General features: G+C 36.6%; 1 protein-coding gene across 24 annotated transcripts in view; it reads left to right on the forward strand.

The window, feature by feature from the left end:
- The window catches only part of NRXN1 (neurexin 1), a 710395-nt gene that overhangs the window by 70891 nt on the left and 611691 nt on the right, over positions 1-27813 (forward strand). For 16 of the 24 annotated variants that reach the window (XM_063328064.1, XM_063328065.1, XM_063328076.1 and 13 more), the window contains exons 2-3: positions 5164-5181; positions 9875-9904. The exons of 5 other annotated variants lie outside the window; for them this stretch is intronic. In XM_063328064.1, coding sequence (XP_063184134.1) covers positions 5164-5181; positions 9875-9904 — 48 coding nt within the window. Of the gene's footprint in view, positions 1-5163; positions 5182-9874; positions 9905-10710; positions 10719-27813 lie in introns of those variants that run through there. 3 more of the 24 variants (XM_063328066.1, XM_063328082.1, XM_063328085.1) reach the window with 2 other exon arrangements.

Raw genomic sequence — 27813 nt, forward strand, 5'->3', positions numbered from 1 at the left:
TCAAGACAGGTCATCTGTGCTCCTAACGGTATCACACCTTTCTCCTGAGTATTGTACAGGGCATTCCAGAAAAGAAGGGATCTTTTTTCTATCTTGTAGATAGAAAATGGAGCTGGAACAGAACCAAACTCACCCTATTCTGAAATTTTTCCCTTCCACCAAAAAAATCAATAGAGCCCCTCTTATATTATATTTCAACCCACTGCACTGGAAATTCCTCTGAATGGGTCCACCGAAAGTTGCATGGAGTCTGGGAGAGACTGTGCATTGACTTCAGACCTAATGGGGCCATGTGGAAAAGTAGGAACTCCTGGGCACTCCTCCCTAGATTCTGCAGGTTTTGCGGATGAATCCCAAATTTTATTCCATGAAGCCCAGCGGTAGGAAATGCTGCTTCCCTACTTACTCAGTATTCAAGCAGAAGGCTGCAACAGAATCAGAGTTCTGTACTAGGTATCTTTATAATACATTTCTAATTATTCATAATTACAGTCAATAATTACAATCAATATTTACAGTTGTTTTCAAAAGTACATTTCAAAAAAATGCGGAAAGTCCTAATGGAATTTGTCAGATACACAGCACTTGAAAAGACCAACGCTCATAGCCACAGGTTTTCAATGCATTGCTTTAGTTGATCATTATTGAGACTATGACTGTTCATGCTTTATAACATACCTTATAAGATACATCATGTTTTCATAACCTTTCCAAGTATTTTCTTTTGAACTGCCTGTTAAATAAAATAATTTCTCTAAGTTAAACTGATGGAAGAGGCTAAGTTACACTCCCCAAGAGGTGCTGGGTGCAGTCCCATAGAAGCAGCCGCCTCTTGAAATGACATTTTCCAGTACAGTATTTTTAGGTAGATAAATTTACAAAGAAGTATACCTATGCATTATTCTTTGGGAAACCAAACTTTAAATATCTTAAATTTCTTGCCATTGTTTTTTATTGCAAAACACCTGGATAAAAATAGGCTTTATTTCAGGCTATTTCCCCACTACTCGTACTACTGAATATCTTATGAAATTTCATAAACTATGTCTGTGGTATATTATACCCTTCATTGTTGCCAACTGTGATTTTGAACTATAATTTTGGTGAGAAAAAAAGCAACTCTTAAAATGCCACTTCTAATATGCTATTTCTTATTAACGTTATTTCTAGAATGCTATTTCTGTAACTTCAAAATACTAATGTACTGTTTCATCTGTTTACCGTGAAAATACTGTTCTTATATAGTTGTCAGGACAAATATTGTGCTCTGTGTGTGGCTAAGGTGTAAATATTCAAGCAGAAGAAAAAAACATAATAGCAGAAATAACCACAAAATATATAAACAGTCACTTATTTTTAAAAAAAAATCAAAGTTTCCATGAAGCATGACCAAATATTAAAATGATTCTTGAATTAATAAAAACATCCTGTAAAAACGTGATTCCCATTATTATGTCACTGAATCATAGTAATACGCTAAAATAGAATTGGTTGGGCTTTTGCTGCAAAAAATATGGAGCAGATTCTGCTCTCAGCTCAGTAGGGATACCTGGAGACAATCTGAAGATAATAAGCCAGATTCACAGGCTGTGTAAGTTGTGTAGTTCTACAGATTTCAACTGCGTCACACCAGATTTAAATCAACTGAATATTTGGCTGGATATGTGCAGTCAACAGATTACACCAGTAGCCCTGAGAGCAGAATTTGGCCAAAGCAATTAGGTTGTAAACGCAGAAATTAGCAGCGCAATTTAGTATTGTTGGTGGGGGGTGTGGGGGAAGGGCTAGAAAATAAGCATTTGCAGTGGATGAAGACCTGTGTAGTTCTTCAAGTGAGTATCTTGGTGCAATGTGAACACAGAGCACTTTCCACATCTGCTAGAAGTCAAAGTTACCTGTCTGGCCAGTTGAGTAGTTGCTACAGTGGAGGCTGTAAGGCTGTTCTGCCCCTCCGCTGTGGCACTGACAGTCTCTTTTAGCCCCTTGTCTCATACCTGGGCTGTACATTGGCGAAAGTCATTGGTACGACCAGCTGGTGTGGAAAAGGCTGAGAAGTTCTGTGCAGCTAGGAGATGGCGCTTTGGATCTTGAAAGCCCCTGCTTCCACTGATACCAACAGAGCAGACAATAAGGTCCTCCAGGGTGGATGGATGTAAGTGTGGGCAAATTCAGGCAATGGGAGGCTAAATCATTAGCAATGACTGAAATGTGTAATCGGCTCCAGGTACATAAATTTTACACCAGTGCAACGGTAATGATGTAAATACAGGTACTCCTGATTTAAATGAGGAAAATTTTGTTCCCTCCAAACTGCAAAATTAAGATGTTGATAGTATACAGGGCTTTCAAAGAGTTTCCCCTTTTTTATTTTTTTAAGAGTGACTGGAGTAAGCAAAATGAATAGAAAGCAAAGTTAAAATTTGGGTCTTCTGGCTTCTTAGTCTCTGATTAGAAGAACGGGCCATGCCAAGAAAATGGGAATCAGGAAAGTCAAGCAAAGTGTTAGTGATATGGAAATATATCAGCCATCACAAAAAAACCCCCACCTTAAATAAATAATAGTGCTCAACATTAATCTAATGTAAAAACCGTGTAAACTACCATAGAGAAGCTGAAATAGTTTTTTTTTTAGATTGCAAAACTGTTTAAGGTGGTTTAACTTACCATGACAAAAACATGTGCAGGAATGAATTTTCCTTGTTGTTTACTCATGTGTAGGGGTTTGGCTACATACACTGTTTTATTCATAGAGCAGGAATTCAACACTTCCAATTTTATTTAATTAAAAATGTTTTGACAGTTTAATTTACTATCAGTTAAAAGTTTACTCAATCAGACATTTAGGGAAAGCTGCTCAGCTAGTGTGAGTCTTTCTGGTGATGGAGTCATCAACAAACACATACCAACCACTACTAAGAATAGGGCCCATGCTATAAAACAAAATATGCTAAACCCTGTAAACCAGATGAGTTTAACCATCTGACGCTGCCCATGTTGTCATTGTCAGAACTCTCCCTTTGGCTGACATCATGAGCAACAGAACGGACCTTCTAGTAAGTTCACATGTTGGTTTTAAGTAATTGTGTTAAGCTAAATATGACACCAAAAAGGATGCCGTTGCAATATTGGTATTGCAATATACCAACACTGCAGTAACCAGGACTAGATGAAGGAAGTTATCCTACAATTGAAATAACAAATTTATCTTTCATTAAGTTTGGAGGTTTTTGTACTTAAAGAAACGAAATTACTATATGAAGTTAAAGAAAGAAGGCTCTTCCAAAAAAGATTAGCTGTAAGTAACTATTTCTAATAGCCCAAATATCACTGTAATTTACACTGCATATAGAACATAATATCTTTATCTTGTGAAATTGGGTGGTTTTCATTCTCTCAGTGAACTTTATTGGATTTGTTGATCTTCAGCTATTTACTAACAACAGGCATACTGCTTTTCATATTTTATTTTTTCTTTTCAGCCTCTTACTTTCCTAAATGCATGAAACAGTATGTACCCTTTGCACTTTCATAACAAACTAAAATTTCAGGCAGTGAGATTTTAGAAGTCTAAATTTAGAGTGTGTGCATGGAAAAGGTGATTTATAATATTTTAAGCCAAATACCTTTATCTGGTCTGACCTATGAGTATTACAACTAAAAACTGAGAGACTTAGTCCTTAGCATTCATTGTTTATAGTAGTTACTATTTTTTAAGTGGTAAAATTTTCAAAGTATTTATTGGAATAATGTCTGGTTATGATTAGTTTTTTCAGTGTTTTGTGGCATTAATTTACAAAGGCTTTTCATTCTGAAAGTGACATATTCTGGCAGGAAGTCTCTATGCTTAAGAGATACCATTGAGCCTAGTTCTGTGTAACTCGGTTTATTGACTCCCGGCTTAAAATATATCCAAATTAGTTTAGATCACGTTACTTAATGGTCACATGAAAAGGTATTTTCCCAGAAGAAGAATCCATGAGAACTGACCTGTAATAACAGAACTGGGCTTCAATTTGCAATTGCCTCTGAGTGCTCCATCCCCAGGAGGTGTTGGTGGAGACAGCACAAACTGCAGGAAGAGATCTCCCAAGCAGTCAGACTGCTGTGTTGTCACCCTTCCCCGTTTCTTTGTTGGTTTCACACAGTCCATCGCCTTGACTTCTGTGTTGTTTTTCCTTTGTTATTTTACCTTTCCCTTTTTCTCTCTCCCCTGAGATATCTTTGTACTCTGTCCTGTCCTCTCCTCAGTAAAAATCATATTGAGCAAGAGACATACACCCTCAAAATCACCTACTTAGTGGAGGAGCTGAGGACTATAGAGGCTAGCATGAGTGCTAGGACACTGGTACTTTGGGGGAACCTTCTTTCCTGTGTCCCATATTGATGTTGTGTTGGGGATAAAAGGCCAAATTACTACTTGTTTATAGCAGCCTTACTTAGGCAAAATGCCTTTTGATCTAACCCAGGAGCAGAACCCATGCCTGAGATTGTTGTGGCCTTTGCTAGCTGTACCGGACAGAGAACTGATTGATTTTTTAAGATGTGCATGTTTCTGATGCTGGCAAATGCTGTGGGACATGATCCTACAATTCTGAGTTATTCCACCCGCTTTAAGTGACAGTTTTTCCACACCAGATTAAGAGATCTGACTGATGACCAGAGTGAGTGGAGGATCAGCCACACTAGGTGTGGTAACATCTTCACAGCATATTCTAAAACTTAAGTTATCTTGTTCAATCTGTTTAAAATCATCTACTTCATGCAGGTCACAAAGGAAAATTCAGAACGGAGAAGTAGAAGCCAATGAATTTAAAATCCCTATCACAAATGACTGATGGCTTTATATAGTTATAAAAGTCTTACAAGGACATCCTCTGATTAATGACTAATAATAATTGAACTTAAAAAGAGCTGCAGTAAATCCTGTACAATTTTTGCACTTTGGAAACAGTATTGTTTTATTTCATATCACGTAAATTTTGTTAAATAGAGGAAACACTGCTTCCCTGGTGCTTTTGTTTTTCCCTCTGGATTGTAGCAATGGAGCACTTGCATGTTGTGTTTGATGCCTTGCATGATGAAGACATGCAATGGCAAGTTCCAGTCTGCATGCTGCTTAATGAATGTTTTCCTTTTCTCTCCTTCCCTGTTATGTGCTTACAGAAGACAACTATGTGGAAGGTGGGTGCTTTCTACCTTATTTTCCTAAGCTCTTGTTTTTCCCTTCTGTTTAGTGGTTTTTTCCCCTTCTGCTTAATGTTATAAAAGTACGCATATCATTCAGTACGGTAAGTTGCATTTTTTTACCCATAAAGGTATACAAGTTTATCAAATAAGTGTGATTTCTTTTTCCATACAGAACACAAGCAAAGCTCCATTTTAATCTTGGCCTTATTGGTGTAACTCCAGAATATCCCTACTGAAACAATGGGATTTATACTCATATGACTTATATCACCCTTCAAAATCATTTAGTAAATTTGCAGAAGCACTGATTTCTTCATATGTTCTGTATGAAAAACACTGCAAGAAACAATTTGTTACAATAGTGTGGAGCATAAATCCTCCTCATAAGAACGTAATGCATGTTAAATACGTGTCTTTTAATTGCTTAGGAAAATGGAAAGCGCTTTTCTCTTTAACGTTACAAATCTTGTTACAGTCATATCCTTTACAGCACAAAGTTTTAGGAAAAAAGTTATTCTGTCTAACTTTTCAACGTAATGCGCTCTACCTTTTGGACATTGTGAAAGCAGCAGCATGTGATTTTAATAATAATGTTGGTATGTAATTAAGTCCCTTTAAAGAAAGTATGGCACAGGGCAGTGGAAACTAAAGCACAATGCCATCTAGCCTGAATATTGGTAAGTAAGTCTATTGGCTGGTAAAACATGTTGCGTGCATATATACCATAGTTTTAAAGGTACGGAATATGCTATCAGCTATTGCTGGGAATCACTACTGTCTTTTTGCTTATAAGCCAAAAGGTGCAGGTGCTTTTTTTATGTACAAGTGCTTTTAAAAGTGTCTCTGGGCTGAATCTTTGCATACTGGATTATCTATTTGAAAAACTAGTTTATCTGTCTAAACTGAGCAATAACTTTTATTTTATTTTTTTCCAATACTTGTAAAACTATTTTTAAATCAAGGACTTTGTAAGCTAACTCATATGCAAAGTGACTGCCCTGGCACAGCTCTGACCCAGGGTCCTGTAGTGGGCCACTATGGGGCCTGAGTTCATCCAGGATTCAAGTCACCGTGGGCCACTGCCTGCCTGTGCAGTGGCAATTTTCTAAAAAAGCCTGGAAGTATCGGTACTGCATTTCTCTGTGCTACTGTATGCAAGGGCAAAGAGAGGTGCTCAGATTTAGCACATACACGATGCTGTGCAATTTTATTAAAATATACGTTATCAGTAGGAGAAAAAATTTAAACAATTCCAATGCTTTAATTGTGTGCAGTCACACACATACATATCAATACAATTTCCTTTTCATTGTGAAATAAAAATGCATTCAACAACACTGGGATAGGAATTTTAACTGAAAGACATAAAAGTCTAGAAACAAGTACCTAATCTTGTACTTGATATGTGCATAAAACTCCGACGGATGTCAACATGAGTCTCAAATGTGAATTAGGATCAGTATAACTAGATAAGGAGGTTCAGTTTCATTTCACGTATTCATTTATGCACAGCAGTACAAGATAAAACCTGGATAGCAGTTAATCCAGACTTTACCTGAATCGAATTCTTAAAACTGCACCCTTAAATTTATTCCAGCACAGGTCTGGATACTTATGCATACGTTAAAGTTACAAAGGGTGTATACATAAAGAATAGAAGCATAGAATGGTCTATGCAAAGCACAATTTGAAAACTGAGCAATAATTTTTCGTCTTTGATTTCTGTGATATCTGAGCATCTCTGTAAGTTAGGCTACATAAGAAAACAGAAGGATTTAGTATTCACAGAGTTAATTTTGTATATATTGCTGGTATGAAAAGGCTACATTTTATTAATTTTACTAAAATTGTGCAGGTTTACCATGTTTAAATTTTGGTTTGGCCTGTGCTCTGCATGGAACTCACACACCAAATTATGAAAATACCCTATCTTCATATCCACTTCCACTATCCCATCCTGCGCCCGTTAACTCTCTCCTCTTAGAGCCAAGCTCAGTATAAAGGTGGAGTGGATCACACATGAGGCATTCCTACTGAATCTTGGATTCCTAATTCACAAAGAAAAGGCTTTTATCATTCCGTTTATGAAGTAATGGTGCACAATTTAATATTTTCCATGTATGGTATGCCCATACAGGGCTAGCTAAGGCTAGAACTTCCCATGACTATCCATTGTGGTGTTCTCTATTACAAGCAGACTGTCATTTTGAAAATCTGGCAGGGATTGCTATCGTGGTAGATTTATCTGTATCATTTTAAACCACTCTGTGGATTGCACAGGTACAGTCATAGTAATTCTTCACTCTTCCATAGCCTTCATCCATAGATTGCAAAAATATAAAATAAGGTAAGTATCGTTATGTGCTTTTAGCAAGTAAGTATAAGTAACCTTACTCCTTCACAAATAAAGTAACATAGAGTCAAACAAAATACAGTGTATTGAGGACTAGTACTAAATTTTTTAATTGATAGATGTTTGGCTTGAGAAGTGTATTTTTTTAACATTCACTTGACTTCCTTTTTTAGTTGAATAGCACTGTAAGTGACTCTTAAAATTCAAGTGGTTTCTATGATGTTTTCAAGAGGCACTTCTGCCATTTACCGTTTTTTTCAAATTATATAAGAATCATGTATTTACAACTGACCAATCTCACATATCACTTTAGCAAAAATAGTGGCTATCAAGCAGTGGCAATTTCCCAAAGCTAGGCCTTTTGTTTAGGTCCTTATAGCTATAATGTTCGTATTTAAATGCAAGCTAGTAAGAATTTACCTTCTTCTCATTCCCCTAGGAGACACGACAGCGATTTGCTTCATACCTTCTAAGAGCTGAAAGAGCTCATATAAAACAGCTGCTGAAAAGTCACCATTTCATTAAAGAAAAAGGTGTTGTAACATTTGACTAGTTTCACCTTCCCTCTACCAAATACAGTTAAAGCCAAGTCAAAAGTCTGAGATTTCTTACTATAGTTACCAACACAAAAAGTTAAAAGCCAAAAGCCCAGTTAAATAATCACACTTCCATAACGCCACGCAGCAAGGGATCCAAGCAAGGTCATTCAGCATTAAAAGAATGAAGCTTGACCGCAGATCTTTATACCTTGTGTATTCAGCGTGCCTCTCTTGCACAACACTTACAGAGAAAGAACAGACGCGAAAACATTTCTACTCTGTCTCACAAGCTGCGAACTGCAGCACAGCTGGCTGATGTTTCCCAAGCAATGCTTATGTAGGCATCCCTTCAAGATCACACTCAGCTTTCATTTACATTGCTGTAAACCCCAGGTAATCCCACCAGCTGCAAGGCGTTGTATTTGGAAACAGAATCTATTGCACAAGAGGTGGGGCACATCAGGCCCTTCGGTTTAACTACGCGTCTGAAAAAGCATAGACAATAAAAGCGCTAATTCAGCAAAACCATTGTTAGTCTATTTGGAACATCAGTCGAGATTTGGAACTGATAAGATACGAAGCCTTTAAGACTGACTGCAGTCAGGAGTGTCTTCTTTGAACTCCCTGCAAGTACTATGAGTCATTTGTGCACTTAATTTTCTTTGTGAATTAGAAATCACAGGAACTCTCTAGGAAGTCTGCTTTCCAATAAAGAGCAGGATATTTTATTGCACACCTTCTTTGTGTGAATTAATTTTAATTAATTGCAAATAAGAAAATAATATATCACTTTGTATAGTTGTTGGAGAAACGGAACATTTTTAATGCATGAGCAATTAGTAACTTCTAAAATGGATCCTAAAACAGCAAAGCTCTACAAGAATAAGCGTGTTTTTTAAACCAGACATAAAATGTGGGAAAACCTTCATATTCTAGAAGAATGTTCTCCCTACATCACATCATTCTCAGCGAGAATATAAGTATCATTTCATTGTCGTGAATTAAAAAAAATGAAAATTTTTGGTTAAAGAGTAATGAAGTTTGGCTCTGGTTGAGTGATTATCGTTACGGACATCTGTTTTGAAACGTCACTAGACCTATACTGGTATGATTGGATTTCATCTCACAATACAAATATAAAGCAAAATCTATTTCTCACGGATTTATGAAGTAGCTGCAGAAGCTGTCACTTAAATTTTCTTTATTGCTATGTATTTTAGATTACGTATGTAATAATTTGCCTTCTCTGGAACAAATTCATTCTACTGTCACATTTCACACAAATAAGGAGACATCCCTTGCATTATCATTTCAATGTGACGAAGAAATTTTATTTAATTACCTGAAATGCTCATTTTTATGAGGGGAAAAAGATCAGACCCAGCCCATTTTTCAGGTTTACACTTCTCCAGGTTTTTAACGTCATTGCACACGTAGAGGACAGGAAGTCCTCCCAGCAAAGTGTTCAAAGCAATATAATCAAAATACGATAAAGACAGACGGAATATTAAAGGAACTGGTTGGATTTGAAAGCTTTTTATTATTTTCTGTCATCCCAACTACTGCACAGAAGAAATACACAATAAAACAGCACCCAGTGTTTGAATTGCAGTTCTGTTACTCGTAGCCCAAAGCATTCCAACCAGTGGTTGAAAAATGCTCTTTGATTTCCCTCTGTGATACAGACATCTCATAGGAAACAGATGCCTGTCACAAAACATTTTTGTCACTGTGACAACACCACCTTCCCGTGCTCCCTTGTTCATTGCTGACTGTGCTCTTGTTTCCCTTCAAGGTCTGGCGCACCTGATGATGGGCGACCAAGGTATGGGCTCTGTTCCTTTTCCACTCTGCTTTCATTGTTTCTTCTTGTTCTGTAGCTGCTTTGAATCCATCACTGCAAACGATGGGCAAATGCTTGAAAGCTGTCTTTGGCTGCAAATAAACACATGGTTTTAGTCACATCTTTTCTTATTTCATTAATATTTTTTTTTGTTTGCTCCGTAAGCTTTTGTCCTTCCTGCCTCCTCAACTCCCCCTCTTGCAATACAATAACTGAAAAGAGGTGAGAGAAATAAGAAGGTGATTAAGAAAATTTAATGTTATTTATCAGAAAATACAATTATGGGTGATTCTATAAACGATAAACGAAGCACAAGAGCACTCTTCAGATAGCTCCTGAAAGAAGATACTCAGCTTGTCACATTGTACACATTGAAGAGTCCATTTACATTAATGCATGGCTGATTGGAAATGTGCAGAAAGCACCTGCTCCTGGCTTCTGGAATGCTGAGAGTACAGTTTTACAATCTAACTAAAACATTATTTTTTTTCCTCCTAACCTGTTGTCCATGTTACTTTTGTGTCACTCTTTCTTATCTAAGCATGGGTTATTTATGTGTTTCTCTGCATGTACATGGTTGGAAAAAAATAAACTAAATCCCTAATACGACACTGATTGCATCTCCATTTGTCTCCAGACACTTACCTTATACTTTGTCTCTTCATGTTCAGATACTATTGCATTTACATATACTCATGACTCTTACTGTTGTTTCTCTCCTCTTCTTTATTCTCTTTTTGTCTGGAAATGCTTTCTTCATGGAACCATTTCACCAAATCCATAGGTAAAAGTAAAGGTATTACATGATTTTCTTTATTTTTTAATGCCATCAGTATACTTTAATGTATGTATAAGTAATGCAAATAAATATAAATCTTTTTGCACTGATAACATGAGGTAGGTATATTTTTGAAGTAAATATTTCATGGATATCAAGGTAAGGAGAATTATCCTAAAGTACAGGCTGACCTTTTTTAAAGTTTGTCTCCTGGTTTTGGGAGAGATGTAAAGCTTTGGCAGTGATAAAGGAGGCTACGGTTATAGAAAGCGTTCAGGATGAAATAACAGCCACATTTTGAGGTATGCATTTTTCTGTTCTCAAAGAATTGTAGTCTAAACCACCAGGCACAGAAAAAAGCATGATGTTGTTCAACAGAGACTCTCTGGAGATAATCTGTCCAGGGCCAGTCCACAGCTTGATGTAAGTTTTAAATCTGAATAGCACTGACTTCATCAAGTCTCTGCTATTAGCTGATCACATTTGCCCTGAGATTTTCCTTGTGTATTAATCACTTTGATTATATTTGAGACAAGAATTGGACAAAGGAACAAGGAAGAATGAACGCCAAAGAGAAGTGTGGGGCTTATTTCAGAATTTTTTACTCTTTTTTGTTTCTCTGTCTAATGACTATCAGCCATGTTTACTTTCTTTCTTCTGGAGGGAACATGTGCAGTAGGGTCGAGACTTTTCCTGTATAAATAAACGCCAGGTTTTGCTATGAGGATACTTATTCACAGACGTCATGTAAATATATTTTTATGATACGAAGCTGGTCATTAAAAGCCATTAAATCTGTGTTGCATACGATGAATAATACAGTTCTGTTAATCTTAAGCATTTGTCAGGGTGTACCTACTCTTGGTATAAATCAGAAATCCAATTTGCATGGTCATACTTTGCTAGCTAGTTAAATTAGAAGCAACCTTCCAGGTTCCTTGGTGTCTTGGCTGATTTAGTGTTTCCACACCTAGAAAGTTCGTGTGATGCAAAGACTGTAATTGCAAACCTGTAGTGTCTCATTCCTCTTCATATCAGACTCTCTGGACAGACTGTGTACCTGGCTATAGGTGGGATACTATTTCAAGGGTTAGGTATGTTCTGGAGCTGTAAATCTTCTTGCCTCAGAAAAGATTTAAGCAAGGAGAATGAAAAACAAGCTACTGATTTCTTTGTTTTATAGGATTGTTTTGTTTGTTGGATAACTGATCCTCGTGTTTTTCTTAACGCAACCTTGTATGTATGACTTCCTTATTACTACTTATTACGGTCTTATTCCTTTGCGGTAGAAGTCTTGGGTGGAGTTGCCTTAAAATGACATTTTATAGTAACTGAACTGTGACATTATAGATCATTTTTATCAATATTAAGGAATTATTTTTCTAGATTATTCTATACAGAATACATGATGTAGTATGAACAACACTGAAGGGTGTTTTTGTATAAAAGGATGAAAACATAAATATTGTGAATATATATTATGCTTAGTTGTTGATCTGGAAAGCAGATTTTAGCAAAACAAAAACTTTGCAAGTATTGTGCAATAGTTAGACATTTATACTTTTATTTTAAAAGGTTTAACAATTGTGTTCACCAAAAAATGACCTTGGATATATTAGCTACATTTAATGTTTAATGATGTGCCATGTAACATAATATAAACACCAGTCATCTAATCATTTGACTACATTTTTCTTTTCACATTTTAAGTTTTTAGGAGATTTATCTACTTTATATAGGAACGCCAAATACTATGTTTTGGTAATCACAATACTTCTTCTGCAAATATAACGGTGTATATTTGTTCAAATGGATGGCAAGGGTTTATATGTATACAAACGGTGGTTGCTTGTAACAGAAAATATCCCTTGATATTGAACCATATCCGCAACCAGGGGAAAATGGCCTCATTTTATTGACTATCCTGAAACTACATTAATACCGGCTATTGAAACGTGAACTCGAAACAGTTGTGATAACACACGTTTGTAACACAAGACTATGTAATAAAGTAGGAGGGTGATGGAAAGGAATGAAGGGCCAAACGAGGAGCTCAGCTTTGAATTCATTTGCACCTATTACAATCTTACATTAATAAGTTCAATTCCTTTAGAGGTAGGTAAGGTCGGTAACAAAAGTGATGGCAAATTTCTGAGTTATTATATAATGGATTAATCTTATTTTGGAAATATAACCAATAAAAAACTTTTAAGAAGCTTTACTATGCAATTTGCCCTGAAGAGTATAAATGGCTGAAGTATCGCCATCTTCTTTACTTGTGTAGATATTCTTTGGGATGCTGGAAAAGAAAACAATGTACCTTCAGAATTAGGACAGGATGTTGACAGGGCAGGGACCTGGTGTTGACAGAAGAAGGAGGGGTGGGGCAGCCTTTCCAAGTGGGCAAGCAATACAAAATCCAGTACAATCTCACTGGATGCACCTGTATGTGTCATTTAATTGTAAATATAAATCGGGACCCTCTCAATAATTTCTGAAACAAGTTTTTATTGAAGCTTTATCAATATTAACAAAGCTGTCTCTGTCCTTTAGAGAAAGGCAGAAGGAAAGCTCAGAAGATGTCACAGTGCTGAGATATCTGTCAGGTCATATAACTTGATCTATGGACTAAACCAGCTGACATAAAGAAGGATACAACAGAAAGCCGAGGGCCTATATAGAAGTTTGTCTCGTAACTTTAGAGCTATACAAAACATACTGATCCATTACTCCTTATAGATGCTAAGCCTAGTTCTAGGAAGAGCCATTAGCTTTTAGTTGTACTGGCATTTGTTTATTTTCTGATAAGCATCATATATGTTCAGAAATACTTAGGAATTCCTTTTTTTTTTTTTTTTCCTCCTGAAAATCACCTACCTGTACAGAACTTTAGCAGTAGAGTTGTTGCAGCTGCAGTGGTGAAAACACATAGGCAAGGTAAGGTTTGTAAATAGGGTTCATGTTTTTATTAGACCACTTGAATATGCTACTCAGAGCAATTGTTTGAATTTGAAGCAAACCTTGAAGTCTGCTGCTCATAACAGACATGGAAAAGGATTTGTTTGCCAAAACAAATTTGTGCCCATACAAATTTGTGCCCAAACAAATTTTGTCTGCTTTCTCCAGTTATTGTAGGTGGTCTAATAAAACTACCGTTTCCACCATAACCCTGTCAAAAGTTAGTACCTCTTGAATTTCCCAGGCAGAATTATTTTGTGATGAATAGTAATACAACTAAGATTACATGGCAACTAATGTAAAACACTCAGTTTCTCTATTTTTTCCAAAAAATTCCTCTCCCCCTTTTCATTTTCTTTTGATGAGCAATAAAAGGGATTTATAATTCAGTTACTATAATATAAAGTGACATGTATTACTTCCTTTTTATATTGCAGTTCTCTTAAGCCTATACATATTTTTATCTATTGTTTATTTCTATGTAAATAACCTACTTTTGACTATATATATTACTCATTCTATACCTAAACACTATGTTCATACTTCTGTTCCATTACTTTAGGGATTATGTGAAGCTTTAAATGGTACGTGAGTCACTCGGGTCCATAACAAACTATTAAATGATATCTAGCTGAGCAATAAGTGTTTCTACCAAAAGATTGGTAGTACAACTGCAATTTATTGTATTAGATTACAGGCTTTTGATGTGCTGGTATTTGGTATACTGCGTATAAATGCTGAAGAAAGACTTCAGAATGTCAGTTTTCACAAGTGCCAACTTCCTTGCCAAAAGAGAGCACATTTTGTGTTGCACAACACAAATATCGTACAATATCTGTAAAACCAAAGTGATGCCACTGGGTATTTGTCAGAGCAGAATTTTGTTAATTATCAATCACACAATTCAGTTGAGAGCTGGAAAAATAGGGCACTGAAAAATAAAAATAATTTAAATAAAATTTTAAACAGTCACGAGCATTAAAATGGTATGTTATAGCTAAGTAATTATGTAGTGCTTGTGTCATGCAACACAAGTACCACCTTGTGCCAGTAACCTCCCGACCATCAAATTGTGTGAAATTCAGTCATTAACCTCAATGCGGCCACAAGTTCATCTTATTGTGATGATTTCCATTTTTGCTCTGTTTTTAAAGAACTAAAATAGTTTTGGCCTCTTACACTCTCTGATCCTCCCGGGACTGTTGAAAAGCCTATCCTCATCTGCTTTTGTGTGTGCTGCTTCAAAGTGTGTCTGAAAGCCACGCATCCTCCAGCCTTCCTCGACCTGAACCACCGATAGTCCAGAAGCTGTGTAAGTGCTTTGGTACAGCACTGAGCTCTAGCACAGCTTATTATTTTTGACTCGGTGCCCTGTTGACATGGATTCAGTTACATGCCTTCTCAGCGGCAGCTGGCTTTTTCTGGCAAGCGCAAAACATAGATGGAGGGCTTCCTTCACTCTCTGTACTTGTTCACACAGTTACATAGCCTAGGTGAGAGCAGCTTATTTGAAACACTCACTGCTAGAATAGAACTGAGTTAATTTAGGAGTTTTACACAGAATGGGGTTGCCATCCTTGGGTAACTGAAATTATTTTTAAGTGACATTACAGAAGAATGGATAATCTACGTTTCCCTGCTCAATCTCATAGTTGCTTCTACTGATGAACAAATCAATAACGTGTAAAAATTTGTCCTCCATTTAACAGGTCCCAAACATTCTGAGATAATTTACAACATGATGAGCACAAGAATTTTCAAAATATTCTTTATAAAATTTGCCTGATTTTCTTTTTTTTTAATGAGAATACCTTTTGAAAGAAATTAAGGAACTTTAAATAAAAAGGTCTTCACAGTGCTCCAAAGGGCAGTAACTACACATCATATCTGTTCTATAGTGACTTTTTTTTTCTAAAGAACCTCATAAATATAGCTAAATTGTGGCTGATGTTCACCAAAAATACTGCAATTAAGTAATGTAACATGCACATATGCCTAGAGATATATGTTCCAATAAAGATTCATAGTATCTTCATATTTTTATGGTTAATCTGTTCAAATTTTTGTTCACTATCATAATGAACTCTACAGTAAATGTTTTAATCAGAAGGGTGATACTTTTATGTATTCAAAAGTTGTGGTGCATTGAAGCCAATAATTTACTTGCACTTCGGTGGGTGATACCTAGCAAGCCTAGAATATGGCATTTGGAGCTGCAGATTCATCATTAAGTTGAAATGGGATCAATTAATGTTCTCTAAGGAGAAAAATGCAGCAGAACATGACTGTTGAAGAAGTTTTCTGCCTGAATTACATGGCGCAGAAGAAATCCATCAACATCAGGACCAGAAAAGCAAATTCTGTCCTGAGACACCTATGCCCAAAATTATATCTGAGATACCTGATTCCTGATCAGCAGTATGAAAAGAAATTGTAAGGACCTGCTGTAAATATCAAGAAAACTATATGAAGAAAGGGGATCACATTTATTTTAAAACTGTTATTTTTCTGACGTAAGTCACCACGTGAAAATGTCCAATCCATGCCATGAGTTCTAGCACCTTTCCACCACCAAAATAAAACATTTACCACATTCTGAAGCATTCTGATGTCACTCAAAATTATCATGTATCATATATACATATGTATATATGTCATAGATCTCTTGTGGATTCAAAAGAAAGAAAATAAATGTGGAACTACGGGGGATTTTATGTAAAGTTATATTTGCAAAAGTGTAGATTTCTGCTAGGTCTAGAAAGCATTATAGTACATATTTAAGATTTTGGCTTCCTTAACACTAGGCTCCACTTCTGAGCATAGATTTCTCCAGAAGAGAAATGGGTATGCTGACAAAGAGCCTTTCAAAATAATATTTAAGCTATTTTAAGATGAAGGATATATATTTCAGGCCAAAAAATAGGTGGGGATTTATTGGGGATGGGAAACACTAAAGCTGCCACTCTGAAGAGGTAAAAAAAAAATTGTGCAGGTAAGCAATGAAGAAATAGGAAAACCAGGCATTTCTTCCTTAAAGCAAACATTTCTTTTTATGTATATATAAATTTACGTAGCAAATGAGAATTACAAGCTGCAGCAAAAAAGCTGTATCTTTTTTGCACAATGAAATTCCGTGAGAGTTTGATACATCCAATGAAATGGAGATTTCAGAAAGGTGTATTTCTTGGATATCCTGTAGAATTGACTGGAACCTTCTCCTTTCCACCTTCTTTTAATATCTGATGACATTACTGAGCCAAATACATTGTTAGAGTGACACTAAGGATTACAGCTTTACTCTAAGGTTTCACTAAAGCTAAGATTTTCCTAGGATAATATTCGGTCCTTGAAATCTACAAAAGCAGGTAAACGAATCAGCCCAACAGACTATAATTTCTGTTATTTCAGTGAAAACCAAAAGTAACTGGAGATTATGGTACATCTCACTTATAGCAGAAGTCTCAATTGACTTTAACCTTAATCCAATCAGAATCATGCTCAGTGGTGTCTCACCAGTTAAGTGGAAAGAAATCAGAGCCCTAAGGAGGAGCATTTTCAAATATCTCTAAGATTTGTCTACATGCAAGCTTACTAAATTCAGGAGTAAACTATCACAATTTCTAAAGAAACTAAATTTAATGAAAGTGAAGAACTCTTAAGAAAACCACCCTAAAATTGTGCTGATGTAACTGAAAATGTGGATTATGCTCTCTAAATGCACACCATAATGATATTTTTCCACGAAGAATGACTGCCCACAAAGGAATTGAAAAAGATATTTAAATAGTCTGGTCAGAATCTATTGTTCTTGTAGAAGTAAGAAAGCTGCGTACAAAATTTTTAACCTACTCTTTACAGTAATTTTCTATGGCTGTAATAATATGCCAGGCTACTTAGAAACAAGGAAAAATTGAATTACCCAGTCTCCTTTAAAATCTTTTTAATTAAACAATATCATTTGCCCTGATACCAGTAGCGTGTCCCTTTTCTGATATTCAAAGCCTTCTATGACCCTGTCATTCTTAATTGCTTGAGGGTAGCTTTCTGTCTTCACTTCAGGGACCACCCAGAACAATTAAGTATCAGTGGAACAGTGAAACTGTGCAATGAACTGGGAAATTCAGGAGCACAAAGAAGAAAACTTTCATAGGAACTACGTAGGGACCATGGACTTCGCTATGAAATTCCACCTTCCCCACTCTTTTAATGGTTTTCATGCATACCACCCTGTTATCCAAATATCTTTTTTCAGACTTGGGAGGAAAGAAAAGCAATTGAATCTCTCTGTATTGAATTAATTTACTCTAGTGAAAAAAGTAATTGTCCCCCACTTACATCAGCTATATTTGGTGGGTTTTTTTCTGTTGGCACCTACTTACACTAATTTTCTGATTAGCACACCATTTAATTTAAAGGCTGTTTTTGTAACTTGCTAATGTCACTTGGAGATTCTGGTACATCTTGTTGCCTGCTTAAAGTAAACGTTTGTTCCTTAAAGAAGGGAAACGTCTGGACCTGGAAACACTGGCACCTTCTCTAAAGCAGTAGAGGAGCAACCTCAGATAACAAGAGGCTACCAGAGAAGCTGGTAGGCCACGCCTGGCCATGTTAGCATCACAGCATTGATTTGAGTAGCCTCTTTGTATTGGGGGTGGGAGGAAATAAAAGCAGCTGGGTCTAATCCCTTTCATCTGCCTTTGCATAGTCTTCAGACAGAGGGGAGTCTGCCTGGAAAGCAAAATTCAGCAGTAAGTGAGTATAACTCTAAATTTTTCACTGGAGTTACCCGCAGTTAATAGGTCTGTCCTACGTTTCATATCATGAGCTATTGTTATCCCATTTTCAGAAGGGGTATCCATCCAAAGGACCATTAATATTCTGTTTCTAAAGAGTAACTGTTAGCTGAAAACCCTAAGGGATTGATTCCTGGTGCCAGATGCATTGGTAATTATGTGACCCCACTCCCACCCAACAGTAACATCTCTGTCTAGGATTAAAAATTAGAAATCACTTACCTGATTTCCCACTTCATTGAACCTGAATATTTTTATTAGGCAGAGCTTGGGTTGTATCAAAAAGGTGCCAGATAAGTGCTTTTCATCTCAAAAAAAGGACATCACAGACATTTTGCTGATAATATGAGCTGGTTTTCTCAGTTAATGGCTCTGCTTAACCACTTGGTCTTTCAAGGTACTATGCTTAGCATTTGCACAAGTCAATAAGAAATCTTCAAAAAAACCACCAAGCTCAGTTACACGCAAATCACCTTTGGAAACTATGTTTGCATGCATTTGAGATACCTAGTGTTATGATTATACTATTGAATCTGTGCAAAACAAAGCACAAATTAATTTTGGAGCCAAATGCCTCTTTGATGATGCTGTTTTCACTATGAATGGATGTGTCATTTAAATGGATATTTGATATTATTTGTATTAACTGCAACTACTGACTAGTTGTTACATATTTTTCAATTTTAGAAGACTTTATTTGGATGTACTTATATTGAACTGTAATAGTGGTATATGTTTGCATCATCATAAAGATGATGTGAGAGTTGCAAAAAATTCTGATTCTATTTTAATTTACTCTTCATATACCTGAACACCCCAGATCATTGTGGTACAAGTACTGACCAGGTGCTCTCATTCCACCTGAATACTTGTGCAAACTATACATTTTGCAGGTATACCTCAAGGTGCTTATATCATTATGAACCTTCATGGTAAATACAGCTGTGTCTGTGTCAGTCATGAACTGTTTTGGGGTTTTTTTGATGTCCTTAGCAGACTTTCCAGCCCTATCGTTCTCTGCAATAAATCATTCAAATAAGGATATTATTCATGACTGTAACTGTATTAGGTTAAGGTTTGGAAGAAAATTTAGACTTCAGAAAAGAATCATATAAAAGCATCTAAGTGCAAGATTGGAGCAACAAAGGTAAACTTGGAAATTGGTAACTTTATATGATTCTTGTACAATGTATTCATCTGTATAGAATTGGTGTGTTCGTACATATCTATACATCCTATATCAGGCAGAGGAAAAGATCTATGGGAAATCTATATTCTGAACATTACACAAAGCCACCTGAGTCCCAGGCACTGCTACGTACCTCCTCAGAGCAAAGAAGGGAGCTGTTTAGACTGCTGTGAAGAGGATATATTCCTGTATTCCTATTGAAAATATTGAGAAGCACTGAATACATAGACTAAAACACAGTAAGTCATTCATAATTCCAAAGGGCAAATTCCTCAACAATTTTTAATAGCACATACACGTTTAAAATACATACATGTAGCTGCATTCAGGACATAGGCACATACACAGATAAATGAAAACGCCCCGAAACTGTTCAGTTCTGCTATACTTCATAAGTTTATCCCTCAGAAATATCTCAAGTTCTCTATAATGACAAATATGTAATAAAAATGACTGCCATGTCTGCATCCATAAATCGCTATTATGTGTCATTTATTCTCTCTTCCAGGAAAACACATGTATTTGATATTTATTCATTGTTCTAAAATAGATGAGAGAGTTATGCCTTGTGGTGTCCCTGAAATGGACAGTCTTGTTAAAGAAACAGGTTTTTGAAAGTTGTGCATTTATTCAGCTGTTATAAAAGTAATACAAAAGTGTAATTAATATTTTCCTTTTCAGAACACCTAGAAGATCTGTATATCAGCCCTATAGCTTTTAATAAGCACATATAGCTCTCAGAAATGTACATATATCTAGGTCATGCTAATTACCCACCTTGGGAGGCAAGGATGTGGCTATCCTTCTCTACCTAGTTGGCATACTCCTGAGACCCATGTCAGAAGAGTAGGCTTCAGAAAGTCTAAAAATACATTTCCTAGGTTCTTAGCTGTTAAAGTGCTTAAAGAGGAGGTCTTTCATGTACTAGCTGACAGCCTGTAATTTGTATGATGCAGGAAATAAGACTAGATAATCAAAAACAACTCTTCTGGCCTTGAAGCTTGTGAATTGCATGTAATACAGGAATTACTGTGGTAATATGTAAGAAAATTGTCAGACTATAAAAAGATCCACCTCTGTTTTATTTTGCGAGGAATAATTTTGTTGTATTTCTTGTGTAGATGGGATTATATATCAATGAGTCCCCCAAAACACCAAGTCAAACCCTAACACTCCTTATGGACTAACTGCAAAAAAAAACATTCAAAGCATTCCCTTAAGTCAGAACGTAACATGAAAACTGAAACATCTCAATGAAAAAGCCTCAAACATGTATGGAGTGTGAATCAAAAGGAGATTAATCTTTCTCAAAGTTCAACATTTTGCTGCGATCATTCATTTTGAATACTTTAAATTGATTTCTACAGTTAAACAATCTCATTTGCAGGAATGTTATGCCATTCAGTATTTTTATTTTATACAGACTCTCATAACACATGTACAACAGAGTATGGGGGTCTTCCAGTTATACAGCAAGAAACGACATTACTGTATTATACAGTGATTGCTACACCAGATAAACCCGGGCAAAATATTTTTGTGAATTATTTGTGCAGCAAAACTGGAGCTGTTCACTTTTGCTCTTTGATCCAGGGAAAAAAATGCCTATACAAAGCTGACAAATTCAATGAGGAACAGAATTTGTGATCTAATCCAGAAAATTTATAAACCAGAGGCTAAAGGAGTCCCGTAAGAGTGTTCTGAATTAGGCAGAAGAAAGATTCAAACTCTAAGACCCAGAATTTTAATTTAAAGACTGAAGCCAGTGTTCTAATATTTAGTTTCTCTTTGAACCTCACCATTCAAATATATATTCACTACGGGTTAAAGTAGTCGTCTTTAGTTGCAATACTCTCACACAAAAGGAGAGGATGGAATCATAGGCTACTTCAGTGAAGGACTTATTATTCTACATCAGAATTATCTTTATTCATGATACTTCAAATACTTTCTTGATCTTCAGTTTTACTGTAGCCAGGAAAAGATTATTATTTGCTAAAATTCAAAAAGACAAATGGGAGTTTGTAGCTTCTCCCCGAACATATGAAAAAATGGGTGGGGGTTATTTAATTCAATGAAGTTAGAATATTTCTAGTTTAAAAGAATTCCAAATTTTTCCCTGATAGTATCCCTGACTACTAGAGAAAGCAGGAAAGCCGATTGTTGAGGTATATCTTCTATGCTTCATTACTGATATTGAGTTTCACGTCTTGTAGACAAACAGACATTGGGTTATTAACATCCTGTTACCGATTGATAATATATGTACAAACAGCTGAATGTGTGCCACTGGGGAGAATGCAACAGCATATTCACTTGGATGGGCGGAGAAAAGTCTCTGCTACAATTGTTATTATTTTAAGTGCTAATTACCCAATATATACTGTGGAAGCATCTCTGTGTGTAGTAAAGAGGAGGCCTCTCTTTCACCGCATCTATTCTCATTTTCTCATCTGCCTTTGTGTCCCTAACTAAGCTGGAACTTAGACACCCATCAGTACGCTTGCTCTGTGGGGAAAAGCCGTAGGGAAGTGGGAAATTGGGCATTCAGTCTGCTCACATAAGGAAAATACTATTTTTTGAATACTATTTTTTCATATCTTTGGACTGTGTTCAAACTGCACCAGTGCTGCAAAGATGAACAGGCTTCAAATACGTGCCCGTAGTTCCTCCTGTGCCGCTGTACGGCGAGCGTGGAGACTTCAGAAGCTCTGTGAGCAGCTTCCTGCTTGGGCTCAGTGTCGTCCCTCAGAACTGTCAGCATCTGATATTTTCAGATAATTAATTTAGTAGAAGTGTTTGAGAATAGGGCATTTCAATATGCCCTACTCAGATGCTATCGTATTTTTGATGGCTGATATAGAGTAATTGACAGCGGGGGTAAACACCAAACCCCAAACCCTCCAGCAGTTATAACTTAGGTAATTTTGTATTATTTATATTCACCTTCACATAAATGAATATATTGGAGGAAAAAAACCACACTATCTGTTTTCCTTTACCTTTGCAATATATTATATATTTATATTTCTTTATCTTGTGTTGCCTCTGTTTTCTGAGAGTCTTTGTTTAGCAGGATAACTGATGAAGCCCTGATGCATTCATGGTTGCAAAATGTCTGTCATTATGCTGAGGGACAGGGAAAACCTAATTGGCAGTTAAAGCATGAGTTCTCTGTACCTTAAAGTATGATTCTCGATGACTATTTTGCCCTTAGTGCATCTGCTGACAGTTTCGGCAGATGTTTGAGTATCAGCGAAGTGTGGCCATGACTGTTGACATGCCCAGGCACGTTGCTCATGCTGAAAAGACAGCTTTCCAGCACTCCAGAATTGCTATCTCTTCGATTCAAAAGCTAGATTAATTCATTTTGGGGAGCTCTGCATGGAGGCCCTCTGCTTCAATGTTTGAGCTTATTGTAGGGGTTTTGTCTGCAAGAAGCCACTAAGAATAAACCCAAGCAGACAGCAGTGCCAGTCAGGATGGTTTGGGAAGAGAACTTTATCAGTAGTAACACAGAGCAAGAAAGGAATAAGAGAAAAATTTGAACGTTGTTGTTGGGTAAATTTCAGTGTGTATTATTACCTAAATTAGCATTATTTTTTTCTGGATTTCAGTTTTTTGTAGAAGCTATACAAGTTGTGTTTGGGCTGTTTTTCCTCCCGCCTTATTTTGCGTGTGTGTGTGTGGGGGGGTTAACTAAAATGAGTAATGAACAGGGTTTCTGTGCTCTAAGAACAAAGCCACTGCCTGTGTTTAGACAGATGAAATACTAATTGGATTACAGGTGCGCTTAATTATCGTGCACTGAAGGTGTTCAGTTTTCCTGTGATCAAGGCAGTAGTGTGAATATGGACTGAGAGAAAGTCTTTTTCTTGTGCTAAGTAGAAACCTCAGAGGATATGAAAAGAGTGGGTAAAGCTGACTGGAACTTCACTAAAACTTGATGCATCTCTTGTCTGTCCTGTTTCCTGAAGGACAATGTTTTTCCTTATAGGGCAAGAGATTATCTTTCTTTTGTGAAGCGCTTTGCTAAGTAAATACCTGTAGCACCGGTGAGATGCTTGCTGTGTGGGAGGACGGTGACTTCTGGCACAAGGCAGTAAGAGCAGCCTGTTCTGGGTTACCATGTTCAAAACTTTCCCCTGAAAAGCTGAAATTACATGGGCAAACTTCAGTAGTCTGCCATTTAAATCTGTTTCTAGACAGATCTGAAAACTACCTGTGTCTGTGAAGTCTCAATGAAGCTAGAAAGGTTCTGAAGAGCTATAGAAATACAGACATAAAAGATTTTATTATTGCATTCTTTTCTCCTGCTGTCTGCGTCTCCCCGCTGCTAGGAGAAAGGTAAGGTAACAGCTCCAAAAGCTTTAAAACACCATAACTATTTCCTGCAAAGTATTTTCTCCTAGGACTGGCTGTTCTAATATTCCATAGGCCCAGACAAACCTTTAATAAAACCAACCACCCATCCACTTCGTTATTTATATTGCAAGGGTCAGGCGGGGGATGAGAAGTTTAGAAGAATGGGAAGCAGAAAGAGCTGTCAATGTGGGAGTGGACCCCAATTTGGAAGTGCAAAACCCCAACCTGGCAGTCCTTTGGCATCCTTGCTTGGCTTGAGAGCATAGAGAAAACTGCCTGGGACCTGGAAGACATGCCTAATGCAAACGATCTAGTTGTTCATTTAATCTTTAAAAAGAACAACCCTGCTTATGCATTTCTGTCACTTTTGATGTATGATCAGAATTCAACAATGCTTTATTTTTGTCAAAGACATTTCAACTCCAACGCTTTCATATCTTCAATTTTCATAATTGATTTGATAAAAAAGTTACTTATTAAGTTTATGACAACATTTTTTTGAGAGAGAAAGGCTTCCTTCAACCATCCTCCTCCCCTCATTACTACATTTTTAACTCATATCTCTAAAAGTAATAAATATTTAGGCTATCGGCTTGATTTGATCATCACCTGTACATCACCAAAGAATCTTTTCAAATACAGTGAATTAAATAGACCTGTGTGTACTTTAGCATATGTCCTTTCAGATCAGTTGAGAAAGATGTTGTGAAGTAGACCTGTATCAAGAGAGGAAGGCTAATGAAGAAAAAACCCCAAGACCTCTAAGTCTTAAGCAGAGGTCTATGATATTTAGTCAACCATATTAGGTCCATGGGCAAAACTAGGTAGCAGAGCGCTCTCATGTAATCATAGAATTTCCTAGGTTGGAAGGGCCCTTTCAGATCATCAAGTCCAACCACCAACCTAACTCTGACGAAAACCATCACTGAACCATATCTCTAAGCTCTATGTCTTTTAAAGTCCAGGGATGGTGCCTCAACCACTTCCCTGTGCTGTTCCCACTTGGCAACCTGTTCCAAGGCTCGATAACCCTTTTGGTGAAGAAATTTTTCCTAATATCCAATGTAATCCAAGAGTCTATAGTGGTGGCGAAAGAAGTAAGAAATAGGCATAAGAAAGGACAAAGGATCTTTGCATGTAAAATAAGCAAGCTGAAACAGTCAAAACCAGTTTTACCTCATCGCTGACTTCTGTCCATTTCCACCAAAATTTTCATGACGCTTTGTGTAGCTTAATCTTAAAGAAAGAGAAATAGCTGAAACAATCTCTGACTCTCCAAAACATAAACATTTAGGGATAGTTTTTTAAAAAGTATGAAGGTACCCAACTTTTACCTGTGGTGTTAGGTATCTGGGTACTTCTAGATGCCTATTCCAAAATGGCATTATTATGAGCTTAAAAGATCTTGAAGCACAAATGCTTCAAATCTAATATCAAATATGATAGTAGAAGAAAATAGAATGGAGAGGGGAATAGGTAGAGTATATGTTACTCCATAAAATAATGTGTTTGAATTTAATGCTCAAACATTTATATTCCCCCTAAAGAGTTTTTTATATCTAAATATGGAAAAAGCCAAAAAACCGCAACCCCTCACTATTTTTTAAGACTAAAAATTTATGAGGAGGTGGCATACATACATTACATGCACACAAACATTACTTACATGCATTAAGATGTCAAATAATCTGAAACTGAAGTAGCACTATTTCAGAACTACTACTTTTTTTTGTAAATCCAGGAGCAATATCTATATAAAGTGACTCTAGAGCACAATGCAGCATGCTGAATGCGTTTAAAATTTATCAACAAATTCCCTTTAGTTATCAAGCTGGAGAACATTTATCCTATTCATCATTGACATCTCCCAGAATTCTTTCTATGGTTTTGTGCAAATAGCTTGTCAACCTTTTGGCAAATAGGGGTGATTTTCAGTAACATTTTTCAGATTCTTCAAATTGAATTATACATCCAGAGACAGTCAATCTTTCTTACCATTTAATTCTACAGAAAAAAAAATCCTTTTATAGCGAAGGCTAGCTCTACAAAGGTGACCTGAGCATTGCAATGTTCACAGAGATCGAACCAAAGTGCTAGAGAGATCCTGCCTACCAGAATTCACAACCCTTGGCTTAGCATGCAGGATTGTTCTACAATACATGGAAAAATATTAAGTGCCTTTGGGTACTGGGAGAGTTCTAGTACTAGAAACTCTTGTAACTGGGAACAAGTGGATGAGCAAAGGTTGTGAAGTCTTAACTGTGGTTGTCACCGTCTACGTTGTGAATTTGCAAACAACTTCATTTTGGCATTGAAGAGGACAACGCTAAGAAGGCATATCTGTGGCCATAGCCCTGTGTGTGTTTTGGCAACTTCTAGCTTTTGTTTATTCTCTTTGAATTCAAATCTGTTAAAACATTTTATTTCAAAGTAGCCTTAAAACATATGGCTATAATTTTAATGACAGTTATAGACTGTTAACCTGATTTTAGTAACTCATTCAAATTTGAGATATATTAACATTTGATTAGTATATCAATACTGAACAAGGTCTTTATTAGGCCTTTGACCTCTCTTTTCTTGCCTATTGAGAGTCTGAAGATTACAGCAATATGTGAAATCTTTACATCATAGCTAACACCAAAGCTGGGAATAGTGCTGGGCTGTAGCATGGGGCTTTACTTAAGCATGGAGAGCAGAGTTGCTGCCATGCAACAGGTTGATCTAGCACAGACAGCAGAATCGCGGAGGGACGGTGTAATGTCGCATACACAAATCTTTTATTGCTACTGACTGAGACACACTCAGAAAAGGTTTAAGGTTTTGATCAGCCTCGAATATGTGGGGCGTAAAATTACTTCCCTTCCAGTACTCAGAAGTTCAAGACTCATCTGCTGTTATAAAAGTGTAAGAATTGAAGTGTGCTGAATGAGGTGCTATGCAGTGCATTTAGTTTGGCATATCATATTCTAAAGAAAAGTCTGAGGTTCTTTGTAGCCTTCTGCAAATGGAAAAAAGTGAGTTTCTAGAACTATGGATCAACTTGCAATGATTTAATGTTTTCCTTAAGAAAACACTTATTAGTATAGAAGGTTGGACAGGGAGAAAATGCCTTACAAATCCATTGAGGATTTGCATATGGATTATATTGTCAAATGTCAGCTAATACCTGCTTTTTTGTATGGCAAAACCACCTACCTCTTATTATCAAACTGTTTATGTCACTGTCTAGTTTTCAGTTCTCTTAAGGAAAGAATGCACGTGTAGCTGTGAGCTGATGGTCGATAAGGGATGATCACTTTTTCACTTTTTTCTATGTCTAAATAAGTACAGAGATGATAAAGACAGTATTGTTTTCGTGCCTATTTCTTTTGAATCTTCTGTTAAAGTTCTACACTATTCTGTGTTTTCTTTGGAGTGAAGGAACAAAACAACTGATGCCTTATGTCCCGCTCTTATTGTTCAGCTGCAGGAAATACTCCCACTTTCTTGAGCAGGATTTCAACCTGAAAGCATGATGCAGAATGGAATTTGGGAGGTTTTATATTAACCGCTTTATTAAAAAGGGAACCAAATTTTCCTGTAGCTCTTGTCTCTCTCTTCAGTTGCTAAACGTGGCGAGTCCAAGACCAGGAAGGCGAGAGAAGAAGCGTAGGCAAAGATATGTCGGGTAGTAAGTCCATTGTGATTAAGAGAAAGAGGCTGTCGGGAATAGACCACTAATTTCAAAAGGCACCTTTCTACTAAGCAGAAGTTGTCAATAGGCAGGAGTTGCTGAAGAGTGCTATTGCTACCTTTGTGGTGAATT

This window comes from Chroicocephalus ridibundus, chromosome 3, assembly GCF_963924245.1.
Source record: "Chroicocephalus ridibundus chromosome 3, bChrRid1.1, whole genome shotgun sequence".
Classification (NCBI taxonomy): domain Eukaryota; kingdom Metazoa; phylum Chordata; class Aves; order Charadriiformes; family Laridae; genus Chroicocephalus; species Chroicocephalus ridibundus.